Below are 27555 nucleotides of genomic sequence, written 5' to 3'. Positions count from 1 at the left end.
CCTGCTGCTGGGAGTCCTTCCAGTCACGGAGGTTTGGACAATAAGTTTCCTGCCTGGAGAGGTGCGAGCACCACCCCAGACAGGACTTTGTGTATTGGGACAGGGAGGGCTGAATAGAATGAGACACTGCCTGGGGCACACAAGGTGCTCCATGCATGGAGAAGCGTGGCTCAGTGGTTAGAGGCGGCAGACCCGGAAGCTGAGATCAGCCGTGGACCAGGGTTCGATTCCCCGCCTCGGCGGGTCTCGGGCACAAAATTTCCACGGACTCGACAATTCTCGCTCCGGTGCCTACTCGACTCACGGGGTCACACTCGCCGACTCTGGGCAATAGCTTGCTTAATCTCCACTACGGCCCCTCGCGGCGGGATGCCGGGCTTTCACCTTGTGAATACCCTGCCGGGGTATCTCACAGGGGAATACCAGGACGGGTTCCCTAAGCAAGCGCCTTGAGACCCCTGGGTGATTAGTGCGCTATATAAATCGAAACACATATAAATCGAAACACACATACCCCAGTTCAAACCGGTTGCTGGGGCACTCCTGCCCCAGCTCTGGCGCGAAACTGGACAAAGGAAAGGGGGTGTAACCACCCCTCTTCCTGGTCCCACCCATAGGAGGGACCTAGACAGTAATCTAGCCTCTTTTAGTTGTATAAAGGTAGGAGCTGAGCCCCAGGACTTTAGATTTGAGCCTGAACTGAAACTTGAAACGAAATTCTGGACCTTCGACGTTCTGCTGAAGCTGAAGACTGAAGAATCTCCCTTATGGCCAAGGAGTGACCATCCTGGGCAACCAGGCACCATCCAGCAAATCAACGGCTTGCTTTGTTGACGTTTCCTGCTGGAACCCGAGCACAGAGCCTGACAAGACCCAGACTTCCAGACCTCTCTGACCCTCTCGACGACTGCAGCATAGCTGAGATCCATGGAGGCGACGAGACACGTGGGACCGGACATCTTGAAAAGTCTGCAACTTGCTAACTGCACAGCTCCTGAAGGTGTGCACTGGGGACTGAGAAACCCCGAATCCGAGCTCCACCTGCACCGAAGATCAGCCCTCTACACTCCACGAGTTCTGCGTGGGGCCCTTCTGCTGGTGTTCTGCTCGACGCGTTGTCCGGTTGCTGGCCCGTTGGCTAGTAGCCCTGTGATGACTATCCTTTTGAAAATCCATCGCTGGTCTGGTTGCTCCAGACTGGCCCTTGCTTCCCTGAAAAGGTGAAGTACCTCAGACCCTCCTGGTCTGCACCAGAAGCTCTTTGTGTATCCTGCGTGGGTTGCCTTTGCTTAGGCTTATTGGCTCCGATCTTGAAGTCGACCCCTCCATCTGCGAGAACCTTCGTGGGACAGCTCCTCTCCAGCATCTGGTCGTCCTCTACACCTCCTGGTCCGCGTGCTTGAAGAGACTAGCTTCACGACAGCACCTGATTGCTTCTCGACGTCGTCTGGTTCCTTCCTGGTTCCACACGGTCAATGGCTAGTGACCCAGACTCTGTCCCCTCTGCTTTCAGGTCCTCTTCATCCTCGATCCACTCTTGGATCCACCCGGACATCTTCCTCCTGGTCGCCTGCAGCATCTTTCTTCACAGGCTCCATAGACTTCAAAGGCGAAACTCGACAAATCTTCACACCTATGCACCCGCCGTCAGTGGGTGAGGTATCGGGAGTACTTCGGAAGTGTCCTAAATCCTTCTTTTTCTAAACTCTAAGTTCCCATTGACTTAATATGGTCCCTCGCGTGTGTGTAAAGACACTGCACGCGCCGCCTGTGGGCCTCCTACTCCTAACCTAAGGGTCAGATAGTGTAGCCCCAGCGATTCTCTAGGCCCTAGGCCTTTCCTTTTCTCGTGACGTGGTACTTATACCACTTTCTTAGTATATGGTTTGCTTCGCCCCTAGGGCCTAACTGTATTTTGTGCAACTTAAAGTATTCGGATTAAGTAACTTATTATGTGCTTTGGCCTCTGATCTCATAGAGAGTTCAGAGGAGTGTGTTAGTAAATAAATACATATATATTTTATATATATATATCCTGTGTGGTGTCCTTTCATTTGATATTCAAGGGGTTACACATGGTAAAACGACTGGCTTTACACGCCCTCAAGAGTCTTTTAGCCTAAGACTCTTCTGTCCACGCTACCACTAGGATAGCTGGTCTATAAGGTTGACTTACAACCATCACCATAAGGGTTGTTTGGACTGGTGCAATGTGTTCACTAGAATAGTGAACATCATATACCAGGCCAACTTCTCACACCATGGTGTATAAAAAAGCAGTGCCAAAAGCAAATTACAGTAGTAGGCCCTATGAGAAAGGCCTGAGGCCTAGATTGTAGTAGTCTATCTAACTCATTATGCTAAAAAGACAAAAGTCTTTGTTCCAACCAATCAGCTCACAGCACCCTCTAGAACCCTCTCTGCAGAGTCAGTTCTCCTCAGATTTTCGTTAGCACAAGTGGGAATGAGTATCCCAAAAACTTGAGAACTGACTCTCCGGGGAGGAGGGTGGGTGCATGTGATATGAAAGACACCAATACTGGATAACTGAAGTTACAGGTAAGTAACTTGTTTTCTTATCCAGTATTGGGGTATCTTTCATAGATTCACATGCCTGAATCCGAGTAGCAAGCAGTATGCCAGGCAAAAGTCGGTTGCGGATGGTGGGAGACTTATAGTGTTACACTCCCACAAAGATATGTTTAACAACCAACCATTGCGAAGTAAAATGCATTACTAGTGATAAATATGACTAGATTCAAAAGAGCAGTCATATAATATTAAACAGGAAAAGTAATAACACGTAAAACAAGCAAGTAATCTGTAATACATGCACATCTTTACATCCACAGATATATTGAAAGGCATAGATTCATTATTGGATGAATAAAACATTGGTTACCTGAATTTGTTCTTACGGAAAGAGGTGACGTAAAACCGCTTGGCCAACTGCCGCATCATCTTGGCTTGCTGATTGTAGGCAGTAATGTCTTGTAAATGTGTGGACATTCTTCCATGTCGCAGCACGGCAAATATTTTCTAGCGTCACTCCTTCAAACAATGCTGTCAGGTACTTGAGGTCAGCTTTGTGAATTGGCTCGAACGGCTGCTTTATCAGTTGTGAGCTGACCCTGTTGAGCTCCCATTCCGGTGGTGAAGGTTTTACCGGAGGATAAGTCCGGAAAAGACCTCTCATGAACGGTTTTATCAGTGATGAAGAACACAGTGAAGGAAAGTCAGCCACCTTCCTGAGCCGCCAGATGGACCTTTATCGAAGAGAAGGAAAGGCCAGAATGAGCCAAATATAAAAGATAAAGAAGAATTTTTTTTACAGGAGCTTCAATAGGGTGTAAAGTGTTCAAAGTACACCAGGAGCAAAATCGCTTCCATTTGAGACGATAAGTCTTTAATGTGCTCTGGGCGTGTGCTTTCTTTAAGATGTCCCGGCAATCCAGAGGGATTTGGAGGTGCTGAAACTCGAAGAAGTTAGGAGCCAGGCGTGCAATTTCAGAGATTGAGGGTCTGGGTGAAGTATCTGCCCCCGCTGCGTGACCGTGTTGGAGCCGGGAGAAGTTTGATTGGAGGCTCCTGTGATAGCAACATGAGCTCCTGAAACCAATACGGACGTGGCCATCTGGGAGCAATTAGGAGGAGACGGCAGCTGTCCAGATTCATTTTGCGCAACACTCGTAGAATCAACGGGATCGGAGGAAAGACGTAAGCATAAATCCCTGACCATCGCACCGACAGGGCATTCCCTCTTGATCCCCGTTGAGGGTATCTGCTGACATAATACCGGCATTTCTTGTTCTGTTGGGTCACAAATAAATCCAACGTTGGCAGGCCCCATGTCTGGAACACCTTTACCAATTGAGTGTTGTCCAGCTCCCACTCGTGGCAATCCGACAAGGATCTGCTGAGTTTGTCCGCCAGGGTATTGTGGAGGCCCTTGACATGTTCCGCCTTGAGAGTTAGGTTGTGAAGCGTTAGCCATTCCCATAACTCCTGAGCCTCCTTTGAGAGCGTAGCTGACCTTGTTCCTCCCTGCTTGTTTAAGTAAAACATGCTGGTGGTATTGTCCGTTCGGACCAGGACTGAAGACCCTGCGATTCTGGGAAGGAATGCTTGTAGGGATAGAAAGATGGCTCTCAACTCCAGACTGTTGATGTGACATTGTCTGTATTTCTGAGACCATTTGCCCTGCACTTGCAAGTCTTGTAGATGACCTCCCCAGCCCTCCATGGACGCATCTGTCGTTAGAACGGTGTCCGGAGGAGTTTGTAAGAATGTGAGCCCTTGTTTTAGATTGAGTAGTTGCGTCCACCATTGAAGAGCATCTACCATGCGTGGGGTTACTTTGAAGATGTCGAAGGAACCTGTCGCTTGCTCCCACTGAAGATGTAACTCCTCCTGCAAAGGGCGCATTTTCAGACGTGCTAGTGGGATGAGATTTATGGCCGAAGAACACATTCCCAGAAGTGAAGCGAACAGGCGAACAGAAAGACAGTTTTATGGCCAAAGTCTGTAGACGGAGTTGCCTTTCTTGAGACAAGAATGCTCTGCATTGTATTGTGTCCAGACGACCTCCTAGGAAAGGCAGGATTCTTCTCGGAATGAATTGAGATTTGTTTTCGTTCAGAGTGAGACCTAGGGATGTAAAGAGATTGCGACATGCTGTTATGTCGTTCTGTACCTTGCATTTTGATGGACCTTAAGTACCGGAAAACCTGGACTCCTGAAGAGCGTAGTGCTGCCGCTACCGGGGCCAGGCACTTTGTGAAAATCCTTGGAGCCGACTTGAGGCCAAATGGGAGTACTTTGAAGTGATAATGGGTACCAGCCACAGTGAAACAGAGATACTTTCGATGTTTTGGGTGAATTGGGATATGAAAGTATGCGTCTTCCATGTCCAAAGAGGCCATAAAATCTCCCTCGTTCAGGCAACTTAGAATTTCCGAATGAGTGACCATGCGAAAACCCTGCTTCTTGAGATATCTGTTGAGATGGTGCAGGTCCAAGATCGGTCGCCATTCCCCTGATTTCTTCTTTATGAGGAAAAAACGGGAATAGAAGCTCGTCCGCCTCTGATGAACTGGAACTTTTTCTATAGCGTTCTTGAGGAGCACAGAATGAACTTCCTTGAACAATAAGTGAAGACGAGGGGGAGGGGGACCTCTGGGCGGAGTCATTGGTGGTTTGGTGACAAACTCTAGGGTGTGACCATGTTGAACTAGGTCTAGCACCCATTGATCGGATGTAATCTGTTGCCACTGTTGTAGAAAGCCAGATATTTTCGCGCCCACAGGGAGGGAAGGAAATAAGGTTGGCGCCCAACTGATCTCACTGTTTTCTGTGAGAATCTCGCCCTTGATTGTTTGTGCGCTTTCGTTGTAAGCATTGACGACGGGACCATCGTCGACGGAATCGACGTCGACGGATTCTTCGTCGACTGACTCCACGTCGACAGAACCACCTTCGACGGACTCGACGTCGACGGGACTACCGTCGACGGAACCAACGTCGACGGGACCACAGTCGACGGACTCATCGTCGACGGACTTTGTTTCTTCATCAACGATGTCTTCGTCGACGAGTGCTTCTTCGACGACGAGGCAGTCGTCGACGGATCGTCGACGATGGTTCTTTTTGCCACAATAGAGATCCTAGTAGACAGAATAGGAGAGGTGATAGCTGTGGTAGAAATTGTCGCCGTCGAAGGAGCAGAAGATGTAACTGAGATGCTAGTTACAGGTAAAGCTGAATAGACAGAAGGAATATGCTACTTACCAGTATGCATCTGTTCTTGGCATAGAGGGCTGCAGAGTGGTACATTTATGAATAGATCGCCATCTGGTGTTGGGCTCGGATGATTGCACTTTGTTTTTCTTCTGGAGAAGTCTTTGTCGTCATAGGTGACTCCTCCTCTCGGTGTTAGTGCGCATGGGCATCGGCTCCATCCTTAGATTGTTTTGCCATAGTAGGGTTAGATGGAGTAGTGTAGTATAGTACATAAAGATATGCCCATGAAAATGTATCTAAATAAGATAATGTTGGGACAGACACAGGTTTCCGGGGAGGCAGGGAGGGCATGTACCACTTTGCAGCCCTCTATGCCAAGAACAGATGCATACTGGTAAGTAGCATATTCCGTTCGAGGCATATGGGCTGCAGATGGTACATTTATGAATAGATTGTACAGCAGTTACCTCCCTAGCGGTGGTCACCAGTGTCTGTCGCAACTGTCTGAAATAGAGTTTTTAATACAGCTTGGCCCACTCTGGCTTGTTGTGCAGCCTGTACATCAACACAGTAGTGCTTTGTGAATGTATGTGGTGTAGACCAAGTTGCTGCTCTACATATGTCATCTAGGGGAATGTTCCCTAAGAATGCCATAGATGCTCCTAGTTTTCTTGTGGAATGAGCTCTAGGAGGAACAGTTAATGTTCTCTTTGCTTTAATGTAACATATTTGTATACATCTTACAATCCATCTTGCGATGCCTGCTTTAGAGATAGGATTGCCCTTATGTGTTGGGGAAAATGCTACAAATAGTTGTTTAGTTTTCCTGAAGTCTTGTGTTCTTTCTATGTAGTACAAAATGGCTCTTTTAACATCTAGTGTATGTAGAGCCCTTTCTGCCACCGTCTGTGGCTTTGGAAAGAAGACTGGTAATTCCACTGGCTGATTGATGTGGAATGCTGAAATTACTTTAGGCAAGAACTTTGGGTTTGTTCTAAGAACCACTTTATTCTGGTGTAACTGTAGGAATGGTTCTTGTATTGTTAATGCCTGTAATTCGCTTACTCTTCTGAGTGAGGTAATAGCTATAAGGAATGCCACCTTCCATGTAAGGAATTGTATTTCGCACCTATGCATAGGTTCGAAGGGTGGCCCCATTAGTCTGGTGAGTACTACGTTGAGGTTCCAGACTGGGGACGGTGGTAATCTTGGTGGAATGACTCTTTTAAGACCTTCCATGAATGCTTTTATCGCTGGTACTCTGAACAGTGATATGCGCTGCCTGTTTTGTAGGTATGCTGCTATAGCTGCTAGATGTACTCTGATAGATGTGTACGCTAGATTACATTGCTGTAAGTGTAATAAGTAGCAAATAATCTCCCTTGTTGATACGTCTAGAGGGTTGATATTGTTATTAGTACAGTGTATAGCAAACCTCTTCCACTTAGCTGCATAGCATGCTCTGGTGGTTGGACGTCTCGCTTGTTTAATTATTTCCATGCAATTTGAGGGGAGATCTAAGTACCCAAATTCTAGGATTTCAGGAGCCAGATCGCTAAGTTCAATTGAGTTGGATCTGGGTGCATTATTTCTCCATGGTTCTGTGTAAGGTGCATGGGTAGAATTCGTAGCTTTTGATGTGGCACTTGTGAGAGTTGCAAGAGCGTGGTGAACCACGGCTGTCTTGCCCACGTGGGTACTACTAGTGTCATGGTCATTGAATGTTGTTGCAGTTTCCTGACCACTAATGGGATTAGTGGGAGAGGGGGAAAAGCGTATGCAAATTTGTTGGACCAATTTATCCATAACGCATTGCCCTGCGACAGGTGATGTGGGTACCTGGACGCGAAGCTTTGGCATTTTGCGTTCTGATGAGTGGCAAATAGGTCTATCTCTGGTTGTCCCCATCTTTGGAAGAATGGCTGCAGTATTTGTTGGTGCAGTTCCCATTCGTGTATTTGTTCCGACTGTCTGCTTAAGATGTCTGCTATCTGGTTTTGAACTCCTGGTAGGTGTTCGGCTAACAGATAGATGTTTTGAGGAATGGCCCATCTCCAAATTTCCTGTGCTAGTCTGGATAATTGGAGAGAGTGCGTCCCCCCCTGTTTTTGAATATAATACATTGCTGTCATGTTGTCTGTTCTGATCAGGACTGCTTTGTGGATAACATGTATCTGAAAGGCTTTCAATGCTAGAAACACTGCCAGTAGTTCTAGATAGTTGATGTGCAGTGTTCTTTCCTGCACACTCCACCTTCCTTGTACTGTGTACTTGTCCATATGTGCTCCCCATCCGGTGAGCGATGCGTCTGCTGTTATTGTCACCTGTGGAATTGGCTCTAGGAACGACCGCCCCTTGGTAATGTTTGTTCTGTTCCACCACTTCAGAGAGCGGTGTGTGCGGTCGTCTACCAACACCAGATCCGTAATCTGCCCTTGAGCCTGATTCCACTGTGTCGCTAAGCATTCTTGTAGCGGACGCATTTGTAGTTTTGCATATGGTATTAGCAGTATGCAGGATGACATCATGCCTAATAGCTGCATGAACACTCTTGCTGTTAGTGAGTGTTGTGGCTGAAATCTCTGAATGATTGTAAGCATTGCTTGGACCCTGACTGGGTTGGGGTACACTTTGGCTTTTTCTGTGTCTATAGTAGCCCCCAGATATTGTTGAACCTTGTTTGGTTGTAGGTGTGACTTTGTGTAGTTCACCGTGAACCCTAGCTGGTGTAGTAGCTGAATTGTCTTTTGTGTGTGTTGCAGACACTCCTCTTGCGACCTGGCTTTTATTAGCCAGTCGTCCAAGTATGGGAAGACATGAATTTGTTGTCTTCTTAGGTGAGCTGCTACCACTGCCAGGCATTTTGTGAACACCCTTGGTGCCGTCGTGACACCAAATGGAAGGACTTTGAACTGATAATGTTGTCCTTCTACCACAAACCTGAGGTATTTCCTGTGGGCTTTGTGAATAGGGATATGAAAGTAAGCGTCTTTTAGATCCAGTGTAGAAAGAAAGTCCCCTTTCTTCAGTAAAGGAAGTACTTGTTGGAGCGTGACCATGTGGAAATGTTCCGAATTTATGTATGCGTTGAGAGGTCTTAGGTCCAGTATTGGCCTTAGAGACCCGTCCTTTTTTGGAATTAGGAAGTATAGGGAGTATACTCCTGTTCCCTGTTGGTGCTGTGGAACCTTCTCTATGGCATGCTTTTCTAGCAGTGATATTACTTCTTGTTTTAATAGTGTCAGGTGATCTTGTTTCATTGGACGCTGTTTGGGGGGGATGTTTGGTGGGGTAGCTGTGAGTTCTAGGCAATAACCATGTTGGATAATTTGTCTTACCCACTTGTCTGATGTGATGTTTTCCCAGACAGGTAGGAACTGTGATAGGCGTCCCCCTACCGGTGTTATATGGTCTGGGGGAAGCTCTATGAAGTCACTGTTTTGGGGTTGGAGAGTTGCGGTTGTTGTTGTTTCCGCGACCTCTACCCTTGTTGTTGTTACCCCTGTATCCACCTCTAGAATTACCTCTGGGTGATGTAGGTGTAAAAGAGGTTTGCTGTTGGTTTGTACCTGTACTTTTGGATCCTCCTCTATAGGTGGATCTACGAAAGGAACCTCTTTGTGTCGGCTGTTGCAATGCTCCCATTGATTTAGCCGTTTCTGTATCCTTTTTCATCTTTTCTAGGGCCTCATCTGTCCCTGTGCCAAAAAGTGTTTTCCCATCAAAAGGTTGGTTCAGTAACGATGTTTGTACCTCTTGTTTGAACCCTGACACTCTGAGCCATGCATGTCTCCTTAACATGATGCTTGTATTTGTCGACCTTGCCGCAGTTTCTGCCGCGTCTAGGGCGCACTTTATTGAAGTGTTAGTAATTAACTTCCCTTCTTGTATAAGTTGATCTGCTTTCTTTTGATGTTCTTTAGGGAGATGTTTGATGAGTGTTTCTAACTCATCATAATGCGCTCTGTCATACCTTGCAAGTAGTGCTTGCGTATTAGCTATGCGCCAACTGTTTGCCGCTTGAGATGCTACTCTCTTGCCAGAGGCATCTATTAGTTTAGACTCTTTGTCAGGAGGTGGAGCTTCTCCTGTAGATAAAGAGTTTGCTCTCTTGCGAGCGTTTGTGACCACTAGTGAGTCTAGAGGAATTTGTCCCTTAATGTATATTGGGTCTTTTGGAGCTGCCCTATATTTGTTATCAATTCTTGGGTTCAATACCCTAGCCCTCACTGGGTCTTTGAATATCTCTGATGTATGACTGAGAAGGCCCTTTAGCATTGGTAGTGTTCCTGATGTTCTTTGTGCAGTAGGTAGTGTTTCTAATAAGAAGTCCTGTACTTGAGGTTCTGTATGTAGGTCTACCTTATTAAATGTTGCTGCTCTAGTAATGAGTTGTGCAAACCCAGTATTGTCATCAGGAGGTGAAGGTTTTGAGGGATATGACTCAAGGTCGGTATCATTACCTGATCCCACATTATACTCCTCCCATGGGTCTGCCTCCTCTGGGATTGTGTCCTCATCATCCCCAGGGTGTCCCCCCTCCCCTGTGTCACTCTCTCCATCTGTTGTAGGTGTAGATGGACGTGTGGGAGGAATATCTGGCCTATTGTGAGGAAGAGGCGAAGATGGTGTGTGAGGTTTGGGAGAAGGGGGAGGAGTTGTATTCGTCCCCATTGTTCTCTTCTTTGGATGAGCCTTGTCGTCCAAATGTTCATGTTTCCTCTTTTTAGGTAGTTCTGTGGCTACCTTGCCGGTCTTTGGGTCAATAAACAAAGTCTTTTGTTTAGGATCCGTTCCGTGTTCCTGTGTCGGTACCGCAGTTTTCGGTTCCGAAAGGTGTCTTTTCTTTGCAATGTCCATTTGTATTTTCGGTGCCGAAGTTTTGTTCGGATCCGACTTCTTCGGTATCGAAGATGTCCCCGGTGTCGAGGGTGTTTTCGGCGCCGAAGCGTGCTTCGGTGTCGACATGGACTGCTTCGACTTCGAGCTTTCCTTGACCTGGTGCTTCGGTGTCGATGTGGTCGGTTTATCGGAACCGGAACCACTATGATGGGGGACCGAGTGTTTCGGTTTCTGTTTCGTTGCCGGGCTCGAAGGCGGGGCGTTGGAAACTTTTTTCGGTTGTCTGACCGGGCTCGAGGGCGGGGTCGACACCGTGCGGGGTCTGTTTTTCGGTAAAGGGACGTCGTCACTCACGGTTTGTTGGACGTCGATTTCCTCGACGTCGGACTCGTCCGCTTCTGACCCCGCCTCGTCGGCCTCTTCTTCCTCCTCTTCTGGGTGCTGGTCCTCGAACAGCTCCGGGATTGCTTGTGACTGCATTCTCGATACCTCGTGTCTTCGGGCTCGACGGTTTCTAATCGTCGATTTTGACGAGAACGCTGCACAGGCCTCACAGTCCCTGGATTCGTGTTCAGGGGACAAGCAGAGGTTGCACACCTCGTGTAGGTCCTTGTGTGGGAACTTAGCACCACACGTTGGACATTTTTTGAATGGAGTCCTTTCCATGGACCCCGGGCTGGACTACGTCGAGTTTCTCGTAGTCGTCGTCCTTCGAACCGCGTCGGTATGGAGTGAAGTCGCGTTCGATAACGATACCGTCGATTTGGAAAGGAATACGCGCCGGTTATAACCTTCTTTGTTGAAGTCGGTCCGGAGCGCTTCGATCCTCATCCGAACCCGATGGCGGAAAAAAAACAATCTAAGGATGGAGCCGATGCCCATGCGCACTAACACCGAGAGGAGGAGTCACCTATGACGACAAAGACTTCTCCAGAAGAAAAACAAAGTGCAATCATCCGAGCCCAACACCAGATGGCGATCTATTCATAAATGTACCATCTGCAGCCCATATGCCTCGAACCAGCTTTTACTCGCTGTTTTCTTTTTAGAATCCTTGATAGGTGGGGCATCAGAAAGAGAAGTTGGAGATCTCTGTGAAGAGCCCGAGTGGAGTGGGAGGTTTTAACATGTTTTCTCCCCTCACTTGGATAATCCTCTTGTGATGGTGCCCTTTTACTGGAGGTCGAAGCTCTGTCTTCATCATCAGTAGAAGAGGATTTGAGCCATAAAAGGACTCTGGACTCCCTATCCCTTAAGGTCTTGGAAGGGAAGGTGAGGCAGATCTTACCATTTTTTGCCTCCATGTTTTGGATAAAGGCAATAAATGCAGTCCTTATGTTGGTCATCAACATTAACATGTTCTGCAAGGTCTAAACAAGGCCTTCTTGTCAGACATCCTGAAGTAGAGAAAGAACTGAGTAGAGACTCCGGGAGACTCCCTTCCTCACGACATGCGGTGAAAATCTGAGGAGAACTGGCTCTGCAGAGAGGGTTCTATAGGATGCTGTGAGCTGATTGGTTGGAACAAAGACTTTGGTCTTTTTAGCATAATGAGGTAGATAGGCTACTACAATCTAGGCCTCAGGCCTTTCTCATAGGGCCTACTACTGTAATTTGCTTTTGGCACTGCTTTTTTATATACCGTGGGACTCCGGCCTCCGCGACGGGGAATGATTCAGGCATGTGAATCTATGAAAGATTTACCCCAATACTGGATAATATAATATTCACTGCACTCTAGAATCTCGTCCCATAATGCTTTGCAGGGCCTTTGGTTGGAATTGTATTTTTGCTCATAACTGTGCTAGGGTTGGTCCTAGAAGGATGGAACCACTACCAATCGTTCAGCATGATGTGCTCTTTGTGTTCAAGGCATCTGCTTGGATCTCTCCCTAGGTTAGTGAGGACACCAAAATCATCACCTCTCTCACTGCTTGCTATATTTCCATTTTCACTTTTGTGAGATTATTATATGCATTTTTGCATGTAATGATAGTTACTTGTTTTTTTATCAAGGGTATGTGAGTTTCAGTTTTATTAATTGGGGTGAGACGGAACGGAGTTGCGGAGCTCACGGGGTTTTTGATCAATTTCGCAGAATTCCATGTAGTAGTACTCCGCCAACTATGCCCACCCAACATTTTGTGAATATTGCAATTAGCTCACATACAAATGGCAAATGTAGCATTAAGTACCTTCCTGTACCAGAAATACATGGAGGACCAACAGTGTGAAAAGAGGAATAAACAGGTTTGAATGAGCTGCTGTTAATATGGTGCACACTGCATTATTAATTGCTTCTTGGCACTTGATAGTAAATTAAATGACGCTCCTGTTACTTCTCTTGGAAAGATGAAATACGGAGTCAGCAGAGATTCAGAGGTTGACCTACAAACAGAGTTCAACCCAGTGAGACATCACCTTATCTATCGACAAATATCAATGTCAGCTATATCCTGCTCTCACTGCACACATCTCTTGTTCTACAAAAATGGTGAGGCACTAGAGGCCCTGTGGCCTTGTGTGAAGTGGATCGACTAACCACGCCAGAGATCAATCAGGTAAAACAGCTGAACCAGCATAGACTGCGCGGAATCATGGGGCCGCAGTCGATCTCTTGCCACACACACTCAACTCCATACTCAGGGTGGACCAGTGAACTACCACAACGGATGTGGAGGAGCTCCCAGTGCAGGCACTACTGCTAGTTAGGTAGACAGCATGGTGTGGACGCGCACACAGCCGAAAAGGGAATGCAACATGAATACAGGTAATTTTCTCCTTGAATTTGCTGACTTTTTTTAACTCCATAATTTAAGCAACACTGCAAAGCTGTTTTTATGTAGCACATATGTTAAATTTATTTTATTTATTGAGATTTATATAGCGCTGGCTAGACCCGTAGGCATCAGAGCGCTTTACATCAGGATCAGTGAATTACAGGTTACAAGTTACATTTGTTACAAAGCATAATCAAACATAGGATTAAAACGCATTGTTAAGGTAAATTTGTCAGAGGAGGGGAGGAAGGAGACAAAACAGGCAGACGGGGAGAAACTGTGTCCAATGTCCGGCTGGGTAGGTGACTGAGGGGAAGAACCAGGGCCAATCTCCTCTATAGCTGTCTGCCAGCTCCACCGGGCGTTGGCCATAATGCTCGGACTCCGCTGTCAAAGGGAGGGGGTGGAAGGAGACAAAACAGGGAGAAACTGTGCTCAATGTTCAGCTGGGTAGGTGATGGTCAAGGGGATGAACCAGTGCCGATCTCCTCTATAGCTGTCTGGCACTGGGCATCGGACATAATGCTCAGACTTCCCTGTCAGGGGGTAGGGTGGAAGGAAGACAAAACAGGGCGATGGGGAGAGGCTGAGCCGGATGTCCGGTTGGGAGTTGGAGACATGTTAAACCCACTGTCCAAACAAAATCCAGATGGGCATTATAAAAAACAATTGTAAACAGTGCATGCACATCTGCACAGCTTGCGCATTAGTAAAACAGCAAAAAATACCAAACTATGTTAATAGCCAAGAACTACCGTTCGAGATTATTTGAAAATTAAGGACTCCAGGGGCAACTTGCGCAAGTAAACATCCATTTATTTTTGTGTTTTGTAGAGCACTAGCAAAGCCCTTGAGGTGGGCTGTCTGGTACTTACAAGCGGGGTGAAGTGTATACATATTCCATGTACGTAAAAACGTTACGTCCTCCAATCAGGGTCATGAACATACATAGCTCCTACATCCTGAACGTGACTGCTGGAATACTGAAAGCAGAACTTTAGCCATGCGACTAAGATCTACATCTACAGTTTCCTCAAAGAGCCTCTCGCCGACCTCCTTTTGAAAACAACAGCTGCACTAATTAGATTGTACCACAGAAGCAGTCCACGGAAGCTGCAATAAGTGACACAAACAAAAGAAAAGGAATCGGACGGGAAAAGAAAAGTTTTCATTCACCAATCATGCCTCATACCAGGATCTTCAACACGCGTGTGCTTCAAGATCGGAGAAAAAGAACAGTAACATCAATAAAACACACAATTTAAGGGTCCCGAGTGGATTTAAACAACGCAAGGTGATGCAGAACGTTTACTTGAGTAACTCTTCCTAGTCTCTTTTATTTGCCTTCTTGACCCCGAAGCTTGCTTAGCCTATTAACAATTTAGGACTATAAGTCCCACATTGCATAGAAAAAAAGCGGCTTGGATACACTAACCCATTAAGATGAACAACCTGGGCGACATATCGGTGTTTACTGCTTAGATTATCAGGTGTGCTACGTATGAAAATTATAAGTGATCATCATGCAGGATAGGGCTTGGAGGCAAATGGTCTGATGACCTGGGCACGGATTTGAGTGATGTTGAATGGGATGTGGTGCTGCAGAACACTCCTAAATTTTCTTGCAACTCAAGATTTCAACAGTAATATTGTTTGAATAGGGTCTATATAACCCCCAAACGCATTAACTGTATGTATCCAGCATGACTCCGATGTGACGAAGGGGGGTGGGGGCTTCTTTCACATGGTCTGGGATTGTTAGCAACTACAGCGTCTTCTCCATCAAGCCAAACAAGAAGCCTCTGTCTGTCTGTCACAAAATAGTCGAGGAAACGTCCCCTTCGCGCTAAGGATCTCCTCTGGTACCTGGTCTTCAATGATCTTCTCCAAAATGTGTCGACTTCTTTGGGCGAACTTTCTTCTTCCTCCATTTGGAGAGCCTTAAGCAAAGCATGCAGACTTAATGGCAGAAAAAAAGAATCTGAAGATGGCGAGCAAGAATGTGAGCTTCTGGGGGAGGGCATACAACATCACACGAAGCGGGTTGGCCTAACGGCTAAGGCGCTCGACCTGGGGATCTGGGTTCGAGTCTCGGTAACGACGCCAAAAACCTCCTGTGATTCTGGGCAAATCACCTAATCTCCCCGTGCCTAAAATGAAAGTGTGTCCTCATGTAACGTAACTGGTGCTATGTAAAGCGCTCTGATACCTGATTCGGTTCGGGTCTAGTTCGCGCTATATAAAACTCTGCACAAAAAAAAAACGCCCAACAAACAAACAAAAAACCAACATTGAATCCGGAGCCAATCACTAGGTGGCAGCATGTGAATCATGAAAAGATTCACGCTGAAAAAATGCTGCTCAGTCTTCAGGTGCATCACACAGAGCTCACAAGCTCTAGGGTGCATTATCTAAAAAAGGGGGAAGGGTGCCCTGGTTTCATGATAATTGTTCTTCATTAGTAGATAGCAACACATGCATGGGAGCGAAATGGGTCCTGGGGTGTTAGGCACTGTGCTTCCTTCCCCCTTTGTTTGCCACTACTTCTGTGCATGTTTTGATAATGTTTGAGGGGAGGACTTCAGACAAACAGGAAGCACCACACATTGGTAATATGATGTCCCTACTACAATCTTATGGCAATTACTGTGCTTCTTTGAAAGCAGAACATGGAAGGGGTCGTGTAGATCTAAAACGTCTGTATCTGTTGACACTGCTTCCACTGTAAAGTAGGCACTGGTGAGTGCTTTTCTCATCGGCGGGTTTCCCTCAGTGGGGGTCCCATTGGAAACTAATTGTTCAGGGTAGGAAGGGGTGGATTTGTAACTGGAGTTCTAAGATCCCACTCACACTTGACAGAAAAACAGAACTGCATTTGAAGCAACTGCCAGTCCAAGCGTTAGGAGACTCTTAGGCTGCACTTCTCATTAAGGTGACAGCAGGTTGTGTTAGACATGCTGCAATTTAGTTTCGAAGAATTTTCAATTTTTTTTTGCAAAAAGGTTTGCAAAAGAGTTTTTATTTTTTTAAATGTCATATAGGGATTTAAGTACATTTTTGTTTTTATCGCATGAAGGGAAAGTGCCACAAAAGTTATATCTTAAATGGACATGCCGAACGTGACATGGTGGGACGATTGCTGCCGTGGCTTATTACTCAGAAGAAACCCATCCTTGCATTACAAATCTATAATGAATTTAATCAGTTGATTTACACTGATCAATGAAGTGTTCAAATTTATTTATTATTTTTTATTTATTAAGGAGTTTTATATAGAGCTAGCCAGAACCGAAAGTATAAGAGCGCTTTACAACACTTTGTAAAAAGGAAAACACATATTATAGCAGTGAAACCACAGGGTGCAGTAGAGGGCTTTGCGAGTTGTATAACGATAGAGGGAAAGTTACATAGTCCCGTAATAGTGAACACAGTTGTTCAAGCCGCACAACCTTCCGATCCAGGGGGATGGTGGGGAGGAGTCGGGCTGGGTGTGAGGTAGAGGTCTTGGTTATAAAGTGTCATAGTGCAGCGAGAGCCTTATACCAGTGGGGGTTGCTCCAGTCACTTATACTATTTGCAATTGCTGTGGCACCGTTAGCATTAATTATTCAGCAGGGTCACTGTTTTTAGAGCCTCCAGATCAATGGAATCCCACTCCACATTTTGCTTTAAACGGATGATAAATTGTTGCGTTTGCGTGGAGAGAGTTCAGGCGATCTAGGCACTGGGGGAGTTAGGCACATTATCCAGGTTAACGACGAACAGGGGGAAAATAATTATTTTACTCCGTAAAGAACAGGAACCGTGGGATTGGAGGAGACCTACAGAGCTAAGGTCTGAAACACACTGGGAACCACCACTATAAAATGTATGAGAGGGCGTATATTCCGAACGGAAGTGAACCTGTTGGAGGGGAGGTTTACTGCAATCTTATTGTCACTATGATAGGTTATAAAATTCTGGCACATGCTGCACTGCTCAGTGATGGGGAAGATAGCCTTAGACAAGACAGTCCTCCTCCCTAGATTGGTATAGCTCTTCTCTTCCCTGCCTAGACATATGCCTGTGCAGTTGTTTTAGAAAATAGACAGAATGCGGATAGACTTGCTATGAGTAATGGCAGATGTAGGGTAGCGATGTCCTAACTGCAAATGCCAGGTGATTAGCTGCTCCGGATTTCTAGCTCTATCTCGCTGCCCAATTACAATGGACGGCCAAGTGGGGGTTGCCTGCTCGGCTGGCATGGGTCTAAGGAAAACTGATGCTCCTTAAAGTTCATAATAACGCATATGCTGCTTGAACCCTTCAGTAAGGCACAATTTAAGGGATTGTATCTACTGGTGAAAACTCTCCGGTATGTCTGGATGCAGTTGTTCCAGAGGGTGCATGCATGTCTTCCATATGCTACAGAGATACCCATTAAATTCTTGTCAGTATTACCACATAATGGGAACTGGGGAGCACTGGGGCCTGGGAGGCACATGAGCTGGCCACAGTAGGACCACAGTTTAGGGATGGTATCTATATATTTTAGTGCCCTTCAAGAGGAATACGATATTCTGGTTACCAACTTTTTGCTATATGATGCACTGCTAGCAACACCACAGAATTGTGGAGACAGGGTACACAGGAAGCCGGTACACAGTTGCCAGAAGGACTTGTATACTGTACAGGGCACGTGAAGTGCTGTGACTCTTGTCTCGCTCGCTCCTAAAGCTCTTGAAGTGAGATCTAATAGGTCTGCGGAGAAAATGGTCTGATGCCCTGGGCACGGATTTGAGTGATTTTGAGTGGGATATAGTGCTGCGGAACACTCCTAAATTTTCTTGCAACTCAAGATTTCAACAATATTATTGTTTGGATATGGTCTATTTAACCCCCAACGCATTAATTGTATGTATCCTGCATGTCCCTGATGTGAAGAAAACGGTTAACCGCATTCAATAAGTCTATGGAATGGGAAAGCCATGCACTGCGGCTGGAGGTCAAAAGGGGCGTATGCCCATCAGACTTTTCACATGTCTGGGATGCAATTGTAGCGGCTTGTCCCATGCTGGATGGTGATTGCCCTGTGGTACCTACAAAGGAAGACAAAGGTTGCTGCCAGCTACACTTTAAAGTTGTATAGCATACACTCCCACACTGTGATTACTGGAGAGCTCAGTAAGTGCACCTAGATTGATCTGGCTTACACCACAAGCTTCTGCATGTTATTTACTAGTTCTAGTTAATCAAAATTCTCCATAAGCTCCCATAGTTCAGTGGTATGTAGTTGAAACACTGTTGAATTTTGCAATTGGATGGATACATAGAGATCGCCAAGTAATAAAGCTTGTGTTTGGAGTTTGAGAACAAGATCTGCTGGTAGGTGTGTCAATCATGATTCAATGATGGTTGATCAGGTTGCTCTATACTTTGCTTTAATGATGGTAACACACATGAACAGGTTTCAATATCATACATGTTCTGCAAAGGTTAACATAAAACAATCAAAATTGGGTTTAAGAAAAAAATGCATTCAAATTGCGTGCTCGCTTACCTGTTGTTCAACACAGCTGAATGACCAAACCGGTTTACATCATGCTGTAGATCTGGTGGAGGAAGGACGGACCAATGGTCACAAGCTAGGAAAAAGAAAAACATTTTGAAGCCCCAAAAAATGTTATGTATAAAACAATTTTTGGTAATATAAAAAGAAAATAAGACTGTCAGGTTAAGCTAAAATATTAAAGACAGATTACACTACTGAGAGACTATATATACAACCGGTCTCATCATTTGGAGGGCTGATTCTGTAAAGAGGGTTATCACTAAATTAAGAGAATAGGTAGTAATGTGCTTAAACAGTGGCTAGTAAAAAGTCACAGAATCCTGCATATCTACCCACCCCCCCCCAACAAAAGAAAAATAACAGTAAAGCCGTTGTAAAAGAGACACAGCTTAACTTTCACTTAAAAACAGCAGACAAAATAGGTAACCATTACAAGGCTTGTGATGCATTTGTTATAACAAACTACCCTGAGAACAAGACTACTTAAAAGCAGTTTGCTTGGAAAAAAAATGGAAAAAAAAACTCTGGTTTTACGTTGGCATTGCATGAGTGTACCTTTGAACAGGTCACAACCCTTCAAGCTCTATTAAAGGACATACAATGGGTTAGACTTACTATAGTTAAAAATGAAGGATGTCATGAATCCGATAAACCACCAGAAACCACGCCTTATGTGAAAATCAGCTACATGAGGGGGGAATTTCTTCACAGGACACATTCTTTGGGGCCAACCCTTTTACTGCCAGTACCATAGTAAGGATTTCCTGCTGTAGTGTAATTCCTATATTCCCAATAGGCTCTGCGCATTGGAATAATATATCCTATATATTAGACGTAGGACTGAGGTCGACTAGGTCTCTATCGAATATATTAAACTTAATAGTGAGTGCCAGCTAGCTCAGAGGTCACTAGAAACGTTCTCGAATAAAGAAGAAGGGATTCGTTTCTGACAACCGCATAAACATGACAACTTTGTTTCCCAAGAATAAGAAATATATCTCTAGAGTCGCGGAAACAATAGATAAGAATTGTACTCAGTCAATCGCGCATGCTGAGTTTCAACAGAGTTGCAGAGAAATAGAGAGACCGGCGTTTTCAATAAATAGGGTTTATTGAACAGTCTTCTTTCTCATGCAAGAAAAGTGAACTGCTACAATCGTAAAGCAGGCTGCAACGTATAATGCGTACAGCGAGAACAATATTATAAAATAATACTGTAAGAGCATTGTATGGTTTCTAAGCCATATAGCCCTGCTGCCAAGATGAGCTGCAATCAACGCCGAGACCCCCGGTGCCCCACGGGCTGTCCTGCTCGCTGAGCTCCTGCCTGACTGCTGGGCTCCGGGTCGGAATCTACACAACTCGGCGACACCAGAGAAAGCAAGCGCACTGTTGCCAAGGTGAGCTCTGTGTCCCCCCCCACTCTGCAAGCTGTGCTCTGCGCCCCCCCCACTCCACTCCCTGAGATGTTTTGGAGCTGTGATCGGGGATGTAACCTTGCAGATGGGGGGGGAGAGCGGTATGAACGAGTGCAGGTGAGCGAGGACAACCCTACCCCCGTGAGACTCTCGGTGAGATCGTGGATCATTGTTCACATCGTGTCTCTCAGTCAGATGCCCTTCGCCACCCCCCCCAATAATTGGCGCACAAGTATAAGTTAGACTGCTCCCAAATGCAGTGTCTGCACAGGCGAGTGGGGGAGCTGCTTGTCCTGATTAACACTGTTGCAGCATGGTGAGCACGGTGTTCTTGAAGTTCCTGAAGTATTAGTCACGCAAATAACTACTATGAATGCTCTGAATGATCTAACACAGCGGTACTGGCATGCAAAATTAATGCGGTGTTCAAAGCGGCCCCTGCACTCTCCACTAACTAAAATGGCGGGGCCATAAAGAAGAGCCATAAATCTCCTCCACTGCCCACCAGATGACCATGAGGCTACATACCAATGAGTTCAGGGGTCACCAAAATAGAGATAAGACGCGCTCCTCTCCTCCTTGCAACACTGGAGCTGTACCTTCTCCTCCCCACCAACTAACACAGATGATGGACTAACCAGATCTGCCCTAGAGTAGAAAGGGAAACCCAACTCTCTAAAGGACTTCAACAACAGACAAAGGACTACTACAAAAGACGCTGGTTTCTGCATGTGTTACTCGGGAGGCCATCTAATCATAACCTAAGATCTGGCCTTTTTATACCAATCCCACCCACCAAAGACTTTACTTTACCTGTATTTTGAACACTTGTAATGTTCAAAGCACCTCTTATACCTATCAATGCAGTATTATACTTCTACCCGTATTTTAACACCTGTAATGCACAGACTACTACCTCAGATACCTTGGTGGCTAACTAATGTCATGTCCGATTCTTGATTTTTGATTCATGTACACTACTGGCTTCATCTGTGTTCTGCTCTTATATTCGATCAGCAGTATACTTGAACCTGTATTCTGCACTATTCTGCACATTCCGCAACCTGCACCCATCCCCGCTTTCCCCTCCTGTTATGCACCGATTGCTCTCCCATATATTGCATTCTTCTTTTGTATTCTGCACTATTCTACACAGTTCTGCAACCTGCACACATTCTCACTCTTCTCTCCTGTATTGCACCGATTGCTACCTCATATATGTCTGGCTGCTCTCTAGGGTCATCTCTACCTGTATTTTGAACATTTGTAATTCACAGACTGCTACCTCATATATTTTGATTGCTCTATAGTGTCACTACTACCTGTATTTTGAACACTGGTAATGCACAGTTTGCTACCTCATATTTCTTGGTTGCTAATTAATGTCACTTTGATCTGTGATTTTTGATTCATGTAATTGTTGTCTGCACTGGTATCCTGCCCTTATACACTATCAGTACTATACCTACACTTACACCTTGTTCTCAGTAATTTAAACGCTCCTCAGGACTGAGTGTCTGCCGTTCTACAATGGTATAATATGTTGCTATACCGTATGCTATTATATTATATGTTCACAGGGGTATTTTATTTACAGGGGCATTATATTCCCAGTTGGATCTTGCACATTTCACTCTTCCTTACCTGTAATGCACCGATGTTACCTCATATATTTACATCATATATTCACACTCCAGACGAAGATAGGGTGTCGGCATTCTACAGTGATACTATTATAGGTATATATTCCTAATTGTATCCTACACATTCCACTTTTTCCTCACCTGGATGCACCGATTGCTTCCACATATATTTACATGCCAGACGAAGATAGGGTGTCTGCATCTTACAGTGGTATTATTATACGTATATATTCCTAATTGTATCATTATTATGTATCTGTATCTGAACGCATCTGTCTGACCTGAATATGCTGTTGAGTCCAACTATGCTCCCACTTGTACCTTCCCCACCCCAATTGATATGTACTCACATGCTATAACCTTCTTCTGTAAAGCGCTCTGATATCTGCAAAGATCTTGTTCGCGCTATATAAAACTGTCAAAATAAATAAAATAAACATAAAAATACATACATGAACAACAATACTCAACTGGTGCTTCTAAAATACGCCTACCCCAGTGTACCTAACCTAAGTGTAGTACACTGGAAGTAGTATTTGTGTAGCCTATGTTTAGTTTTCTTTTGCCAAGAATCTATCCAAGAATCTATCCAAGATTTCTCTTAGGTTCTAATCAGCTCCATACCTTAGTTTAGAATGAAGGAGGTCTGATATCTCTGTCTTAGGACTCGAAGCTACTTATACCTGATCATATGCAAATACATTCCGAAGCCTGAAAACACGACTGGTGATTGCTGGCATTCAAACTGAAATGCACACAGAAAAACTGCAAAAGAAAGTTACAGAAAGTGCACCCTGTTATACATCCTTGCATTGGCGTAGATTTATGACTTCAGGAATGTACAAGACCTGGAAACCACACTCAGAGCAAAACTGTTTGTGAAATTCTTTCCAAATTAGAAAATATGCATCTGTACATTTGACCACGCAAAATTCTGCCGAGTGGCTGCAAATTCCTTTCCCCACAATCCCTTTTTCTCCACCCTGGAAAAAGTTTCACTCCTGTCTTTCGCAGGAGTACATTTCCAAACCTTCACCAGTTTGGGAAGTGATTGGAGACGAGTTGTTGACTACCCTCTATCATGCAAGGGCATTCCAACCCATAGAACTACCAGTCTATTTCCAGCCTCTGTATGTAGATTTGTGGAAAAGTAGCAAAATCAGAACCTTGATAGAATCCACATCCTGATATAATATGAGCGCTGCCATAATCATACTGACTATTAGCGAAGCTCAGAAGTACAGCTGGACACTCCATGACAACTGTGTCAAGAAGTTCACAGCACATAATTGGATGCCACGTTTATGGTGCTGCACTTTCAGTATAATGCACCTTTCAGTATAGTGCACATTTTCTGGCTCCCGCACGGCTCTTTCTGTGACTAAGATGACCTATGTGTAGTTCTGGCCCCCAAAGAGGAGTTCCCTGAAGTATCTTGGAGCAGGTTTTGAAACTTTGAACACTATAAATGGAAACAAATATACTAAAAAGACTGTTCCTTTCACCTGTGTAAAGGTCCAAGATGGATTATTTCTGAAGAAAGCTGTTATGAAGGTGAATAAATGGATTAGCTCAGTGGCAAACCCAAGTACAAGCATCAAGAATGTACAACTGTACAGACTGTCTCAACTCCTCGGCTGGAAGAAATCTTCAGGGTTAGCATGCCATAAAAAACAATACTCTATTAAAAGTGTGAGATGGGATGCCATGAGTAGCAAAAAAGGTGCACTATGATGGTTAATATGGCAGAACCTACCGGCGTACAGTGAACCCACAACTAAGTTACATAAATCTTTACATACCCACTGTGGGAAGCTGGCTCTGTATAGGGTATAACAATAGGTGGTTCTACCGTGAACAGAGTCCAGGATTCCCCAAACGTGCACAGCTCTCAATGCAAACACAAGATGCTCTATTAGTGGTAGTGTGGTTGAGCAGCCTTAGGCCTAGTGCAGAGGAGTTTAACACATTTATTGCACACAAATGACCAATAACTGACACACAACTCAAAAAGGAGATCCACACCAATTTTATAAAAATAAGCTTGGTTTGAATTTTATTTTAGATCAAGATCTTCGCAATAAGATAAGTACGTTTTGAAATAAAAATACTTTTCAGTTTCAAAAGTTGACAGTTCAATTTTTATAGAGTTCAATGTTTTCCTATGGAGGAAAACAATAATGCGGTTATATAGGTAAGTATGCGACTTACAGTTCAAGTCTTCGGGACAAAAGGTCGGCAAGTGTCAGGTGGGTACTAATCAAAACTCCACCACCAGCGACAGGGGCAGCTGGGTGCAAAAGTCAAAATCAGAGTAAGGCCCAATGCATTACGATGGAGATTGGGGGTGCTAGACACCACACTATTTGCCGGTAGGTAAATCATTTGCAGGGGCCAAGGTTTTGGGGGGTAATAAGCACGGGGAAGCACCAAACATACACCACTAGGGTGCAAATTCAGTACCAGGCGCTGTGAGAAAGTGCCCTCTTTCTGCTTGGTTGCCCCCACTTTTTGCTGAATTGCTGATGTGCTTTGTCAGAGTGTCCCTGGTCTCCTGCTAAACAGGTACCCAGGGCCTATGTTCTTTCCCTAAAACTGCATTGAAGCCTAAACCCAATTGGATCTCGGGCCACAAGTCAACCTCTGGTAAATGGTACCACAGGTACCCAGGGCACTGTGACCAGAGAAGGCCTCTAAGGGCTGCAGCACTTATTGTGCCACCCTTAGAGGTCCTGTACCATTACACTCACGCACTGCCTTTGCAGGCTGCGTGTTTTGGTGCAGAACAAAGTGAAGTATCGACATGTCACATCTCTGTGCGCCATGCCTACAACCCACTGCCCTGGCATTGATCAGTCACCCCTCTAGCTGGGTGCACTATACCATTGGGGAGGGTACAGGTGCATGAGCCATGTACCCCTACTGTGTTGAAGTCCATTCTTAGACATTGTAAGTGCAGTGCTGCCATTAAGAATATATGGTGTTGGGAGTTTGTCAATACGAAATCCTCAGCACCATAATGGCTACACTGAAAACTGAGAGATCTGGTATCAAACTTCTCAGCACATTAAACCCACACTGATGCCAGTGTGGGATTTAATGAAAAATGCACACAGAGGCATTAGAGATGCACCTGAAGACTAACCTACCACTAGTTCCAGGCTGAGTGGCTGCTTTTAGCTGCCACCACCAGACATGTATCTGGAGCCATGGGTAGAGAGCCTGTTGCTCTCTGGGGCCTGAAATAATGCACATCCTTGGATGAGGTGACAAGCCTCCCCAAGATGGGCAGGGTTCCCGAAGGGGAAGCTTCAAAGGCTTGCTGCCTTTGAGAGCTTCCCCAGGCCACTTGCTGCTTTCAGCAACTGGTCCCCACTGGTTCTGACCTCCACTTTGTGTAGGAGAACCGTTGGGAAAAACAAGTGAGGAAGAGAGTTGTGCCCACCTCTGCTAACTCCACCCCTCAGGTGGGGGAGGCAAGGTGAAGCACAACTCTCAGTCCCCACCATCTTGCAGATGGGGGGACTCAGCCAACCAGGGACAAGCTCATGTCCCCCTCCCACTGAAGGGTGGCATAATAGGGGGTGTACCCACCCCAGGAAATGGACCCATTTGTCCCTTCTTTTTACCTACCTGTAACGCCCCAAAACCTAGTATTTAGGGGCACCCCTGAAACTTGCTTCCTCAGACAAGAACCTGCAACAAGAAAGGAAGAAGAAGGACCTGCTGGATAGCGCATAGCGCTTTTTAAGGAAACGTTCATTTTTTTGTTTTATTTCTGGCTAATTTGCTAGCGCGCCTGCGCTCTCTGAGGAAAACGCTCGCTTTTGCACTTAGGGTGCATTTTATTTTGCGCTTCCCTGTTCTAACAGCGCACTGGCCCCTACCTTGCACAGTAATTGTTGTCTCACCGCTGCTTAGCGGGTCCGGGATCTGGGGGCTCTTAGCCTGTGGTTGCATTTGCGCCGCCATCTTGGGTGTGGGTGCCGGACTGAGCGCTCTAGCTCTCAGGGCTTCCTCCGCCCGCCCCACTTAAGGCTGGCCTTGAGCGGGTCAGCCCGATTCACCACTCTTACTCCACCTGGCTGGCGGCTTGCACGCTGTTCGTTGCTCTGCTGGATAGCGCATAGCGCTTTTTAAGGAAACGTTCGTTTTTTGTTTTATTTCTGGCTAATTTGCTAGCGCGCCTGCGCTCTCTGAGGAAAACGCTCGCTTTTGCACTTAGGGTGCATTTTATTTTGCGCTTCCCTGTTCTAACAGCGCACTGGCCCCTACCTTGCACAGTAATTGTTGTCTCACCGCTGCTTAGCGGGTCCGGGATCTGGGGGCTCTTAGCCTGTGGTTGCATTTGCGCCGCCATCTTGGGTGTGGGTGCCGGACTGAGCGCTCTAGCTCTCAGGGCTTCCTCCGCCCGCCCCACTTAACACTTCCCTTCAGCGCGCAGCGGTGACGCGCAGCGGGAGCGCCTTCCCTGCGCCTGAGTCGTGCCAGAGTCCTGCCCGTCCGCGCCAGGAGGCGTCGGGGCGACGGGGGACTCTGGCATTACATGGGCTGCAATGATTTGCTATTCTTCCGCGTCACTGCGGGATCTGCAGACTACTTCTTGCGCATGCCGTTCGGTGTTCCCGGGTCGGTTTAAGGGCAAATGTCGCTGCCCGGCCTGTGGTTGGACGCCTGCTTGGACGGGCACTGTCGTACCTCGTCCGGCCTCTGCCGGTGTGAAACATCTCTGCCTGCTGTTGAACGTGAGGTCGGTTGGCCGTCATGCCCAGCATATCCACGACCTGTTGGTCGCTGAAAATCCCCTGTGTCTGCTTGTAACGGAAACATGGTTGGGAGAGGCGTCCAATCCGGACGTCTTCTCGGCCATTCCTCCGTTGTATAACATCTTCCGGATGGACAGAGCGAGGGGCAGGGGAGGGGGAGTAGCTGTGGTAGTGAAAAAGAGTGTTTCATGCTCAGTACTTCCCTTGAATGCTATTGGAAATGCTGAGTCGTTGGCCTTTACGATTAGGCTTTCACCGGGTCAGGCCCTGAAGGGCTTGTTGGTATATAGGCCACCAGGCCCGGCGGGCACCTTCTTTGAGGACCTGCAGATGGCGGTCGCTGAGCTGGCACTGACCACACAGCACTGCATTGTGGCCGGTGATTTTAACTTTCACCTGGATGTGGCAGATGACTCGGATGCTGCCAAACTGTTGGATGTTACATCTCCGTTGGGTCTTGTGCCTTGCGTGTTGGGGCCTACACATGAGAAGGGGCATACCCTGGATCAAGTGTTTTCATCTGTCCCACCCGCAGAGGTTGCTACCCGGGAAATGCTCTGGACTGACCATCGGCTGATCAGCTTTTCAGTGATGGAACTGGCGCGCTCGGAGTTTAGAGCGCCCACGTTGCTCAGACCAGCTTCGCGTGCATTATATAGAGTGACACCTGATGCACTCGAGCAGGCGCTGCTGGATCACCCTTGTCATCTTTCGGGTGATCTAGACAGCGATGTGGAGTCTCTGCAGTGCTGGCTTACCGACAGGCTGGATGAATTAGCTCCTAAGGCTGCCCCCCGGTCCATGGTGGCTCGGCAA

At 46.2% G+C, this 27555-nt stretch overlaps 1 protein-coding gene across 1 annotated transcript in view; it reads right to left on the bottom strand.

Moving 5' to 3' along the window:
- Nucleotides 1–27555, bottom strand: part of ATRN (attractin) — an 800866-nt gene that overhangs the window by 539402 nt on the left and 233909 nt on the right. The window contains exon 11 of the mRNA XM_078678722.1: nt 18901–18985. Within this exon, the coding sequence (XP_078534848.1) occupies nt 18901–18985 (85 nt within the window). The remainder of the gene's footprint in view (nt 1–18900; nt 18986–27555) is intronic.

The sequence above is a fragment of the Lissotriton helveticus genome, chromosome 2_2, assembly GCF_964261635.1.
Source record: "Lissotriton helveticus chromosome 2_2, aLisHel1.1, whole genome shotgun sequence".
NCBI classification, from domain to species: domain Eukaryota; kingdom Metazoa; phylum Chordata; class Amphibia; order Caudata; family Salamandridae; genus Lissotriton; species Lissotriton helveticus.
The sequence above is the reverse complement of the archived record's forward strand: the minus strand, read 5'-3'. Positions and strand labels throughout refer to the sequence as shown.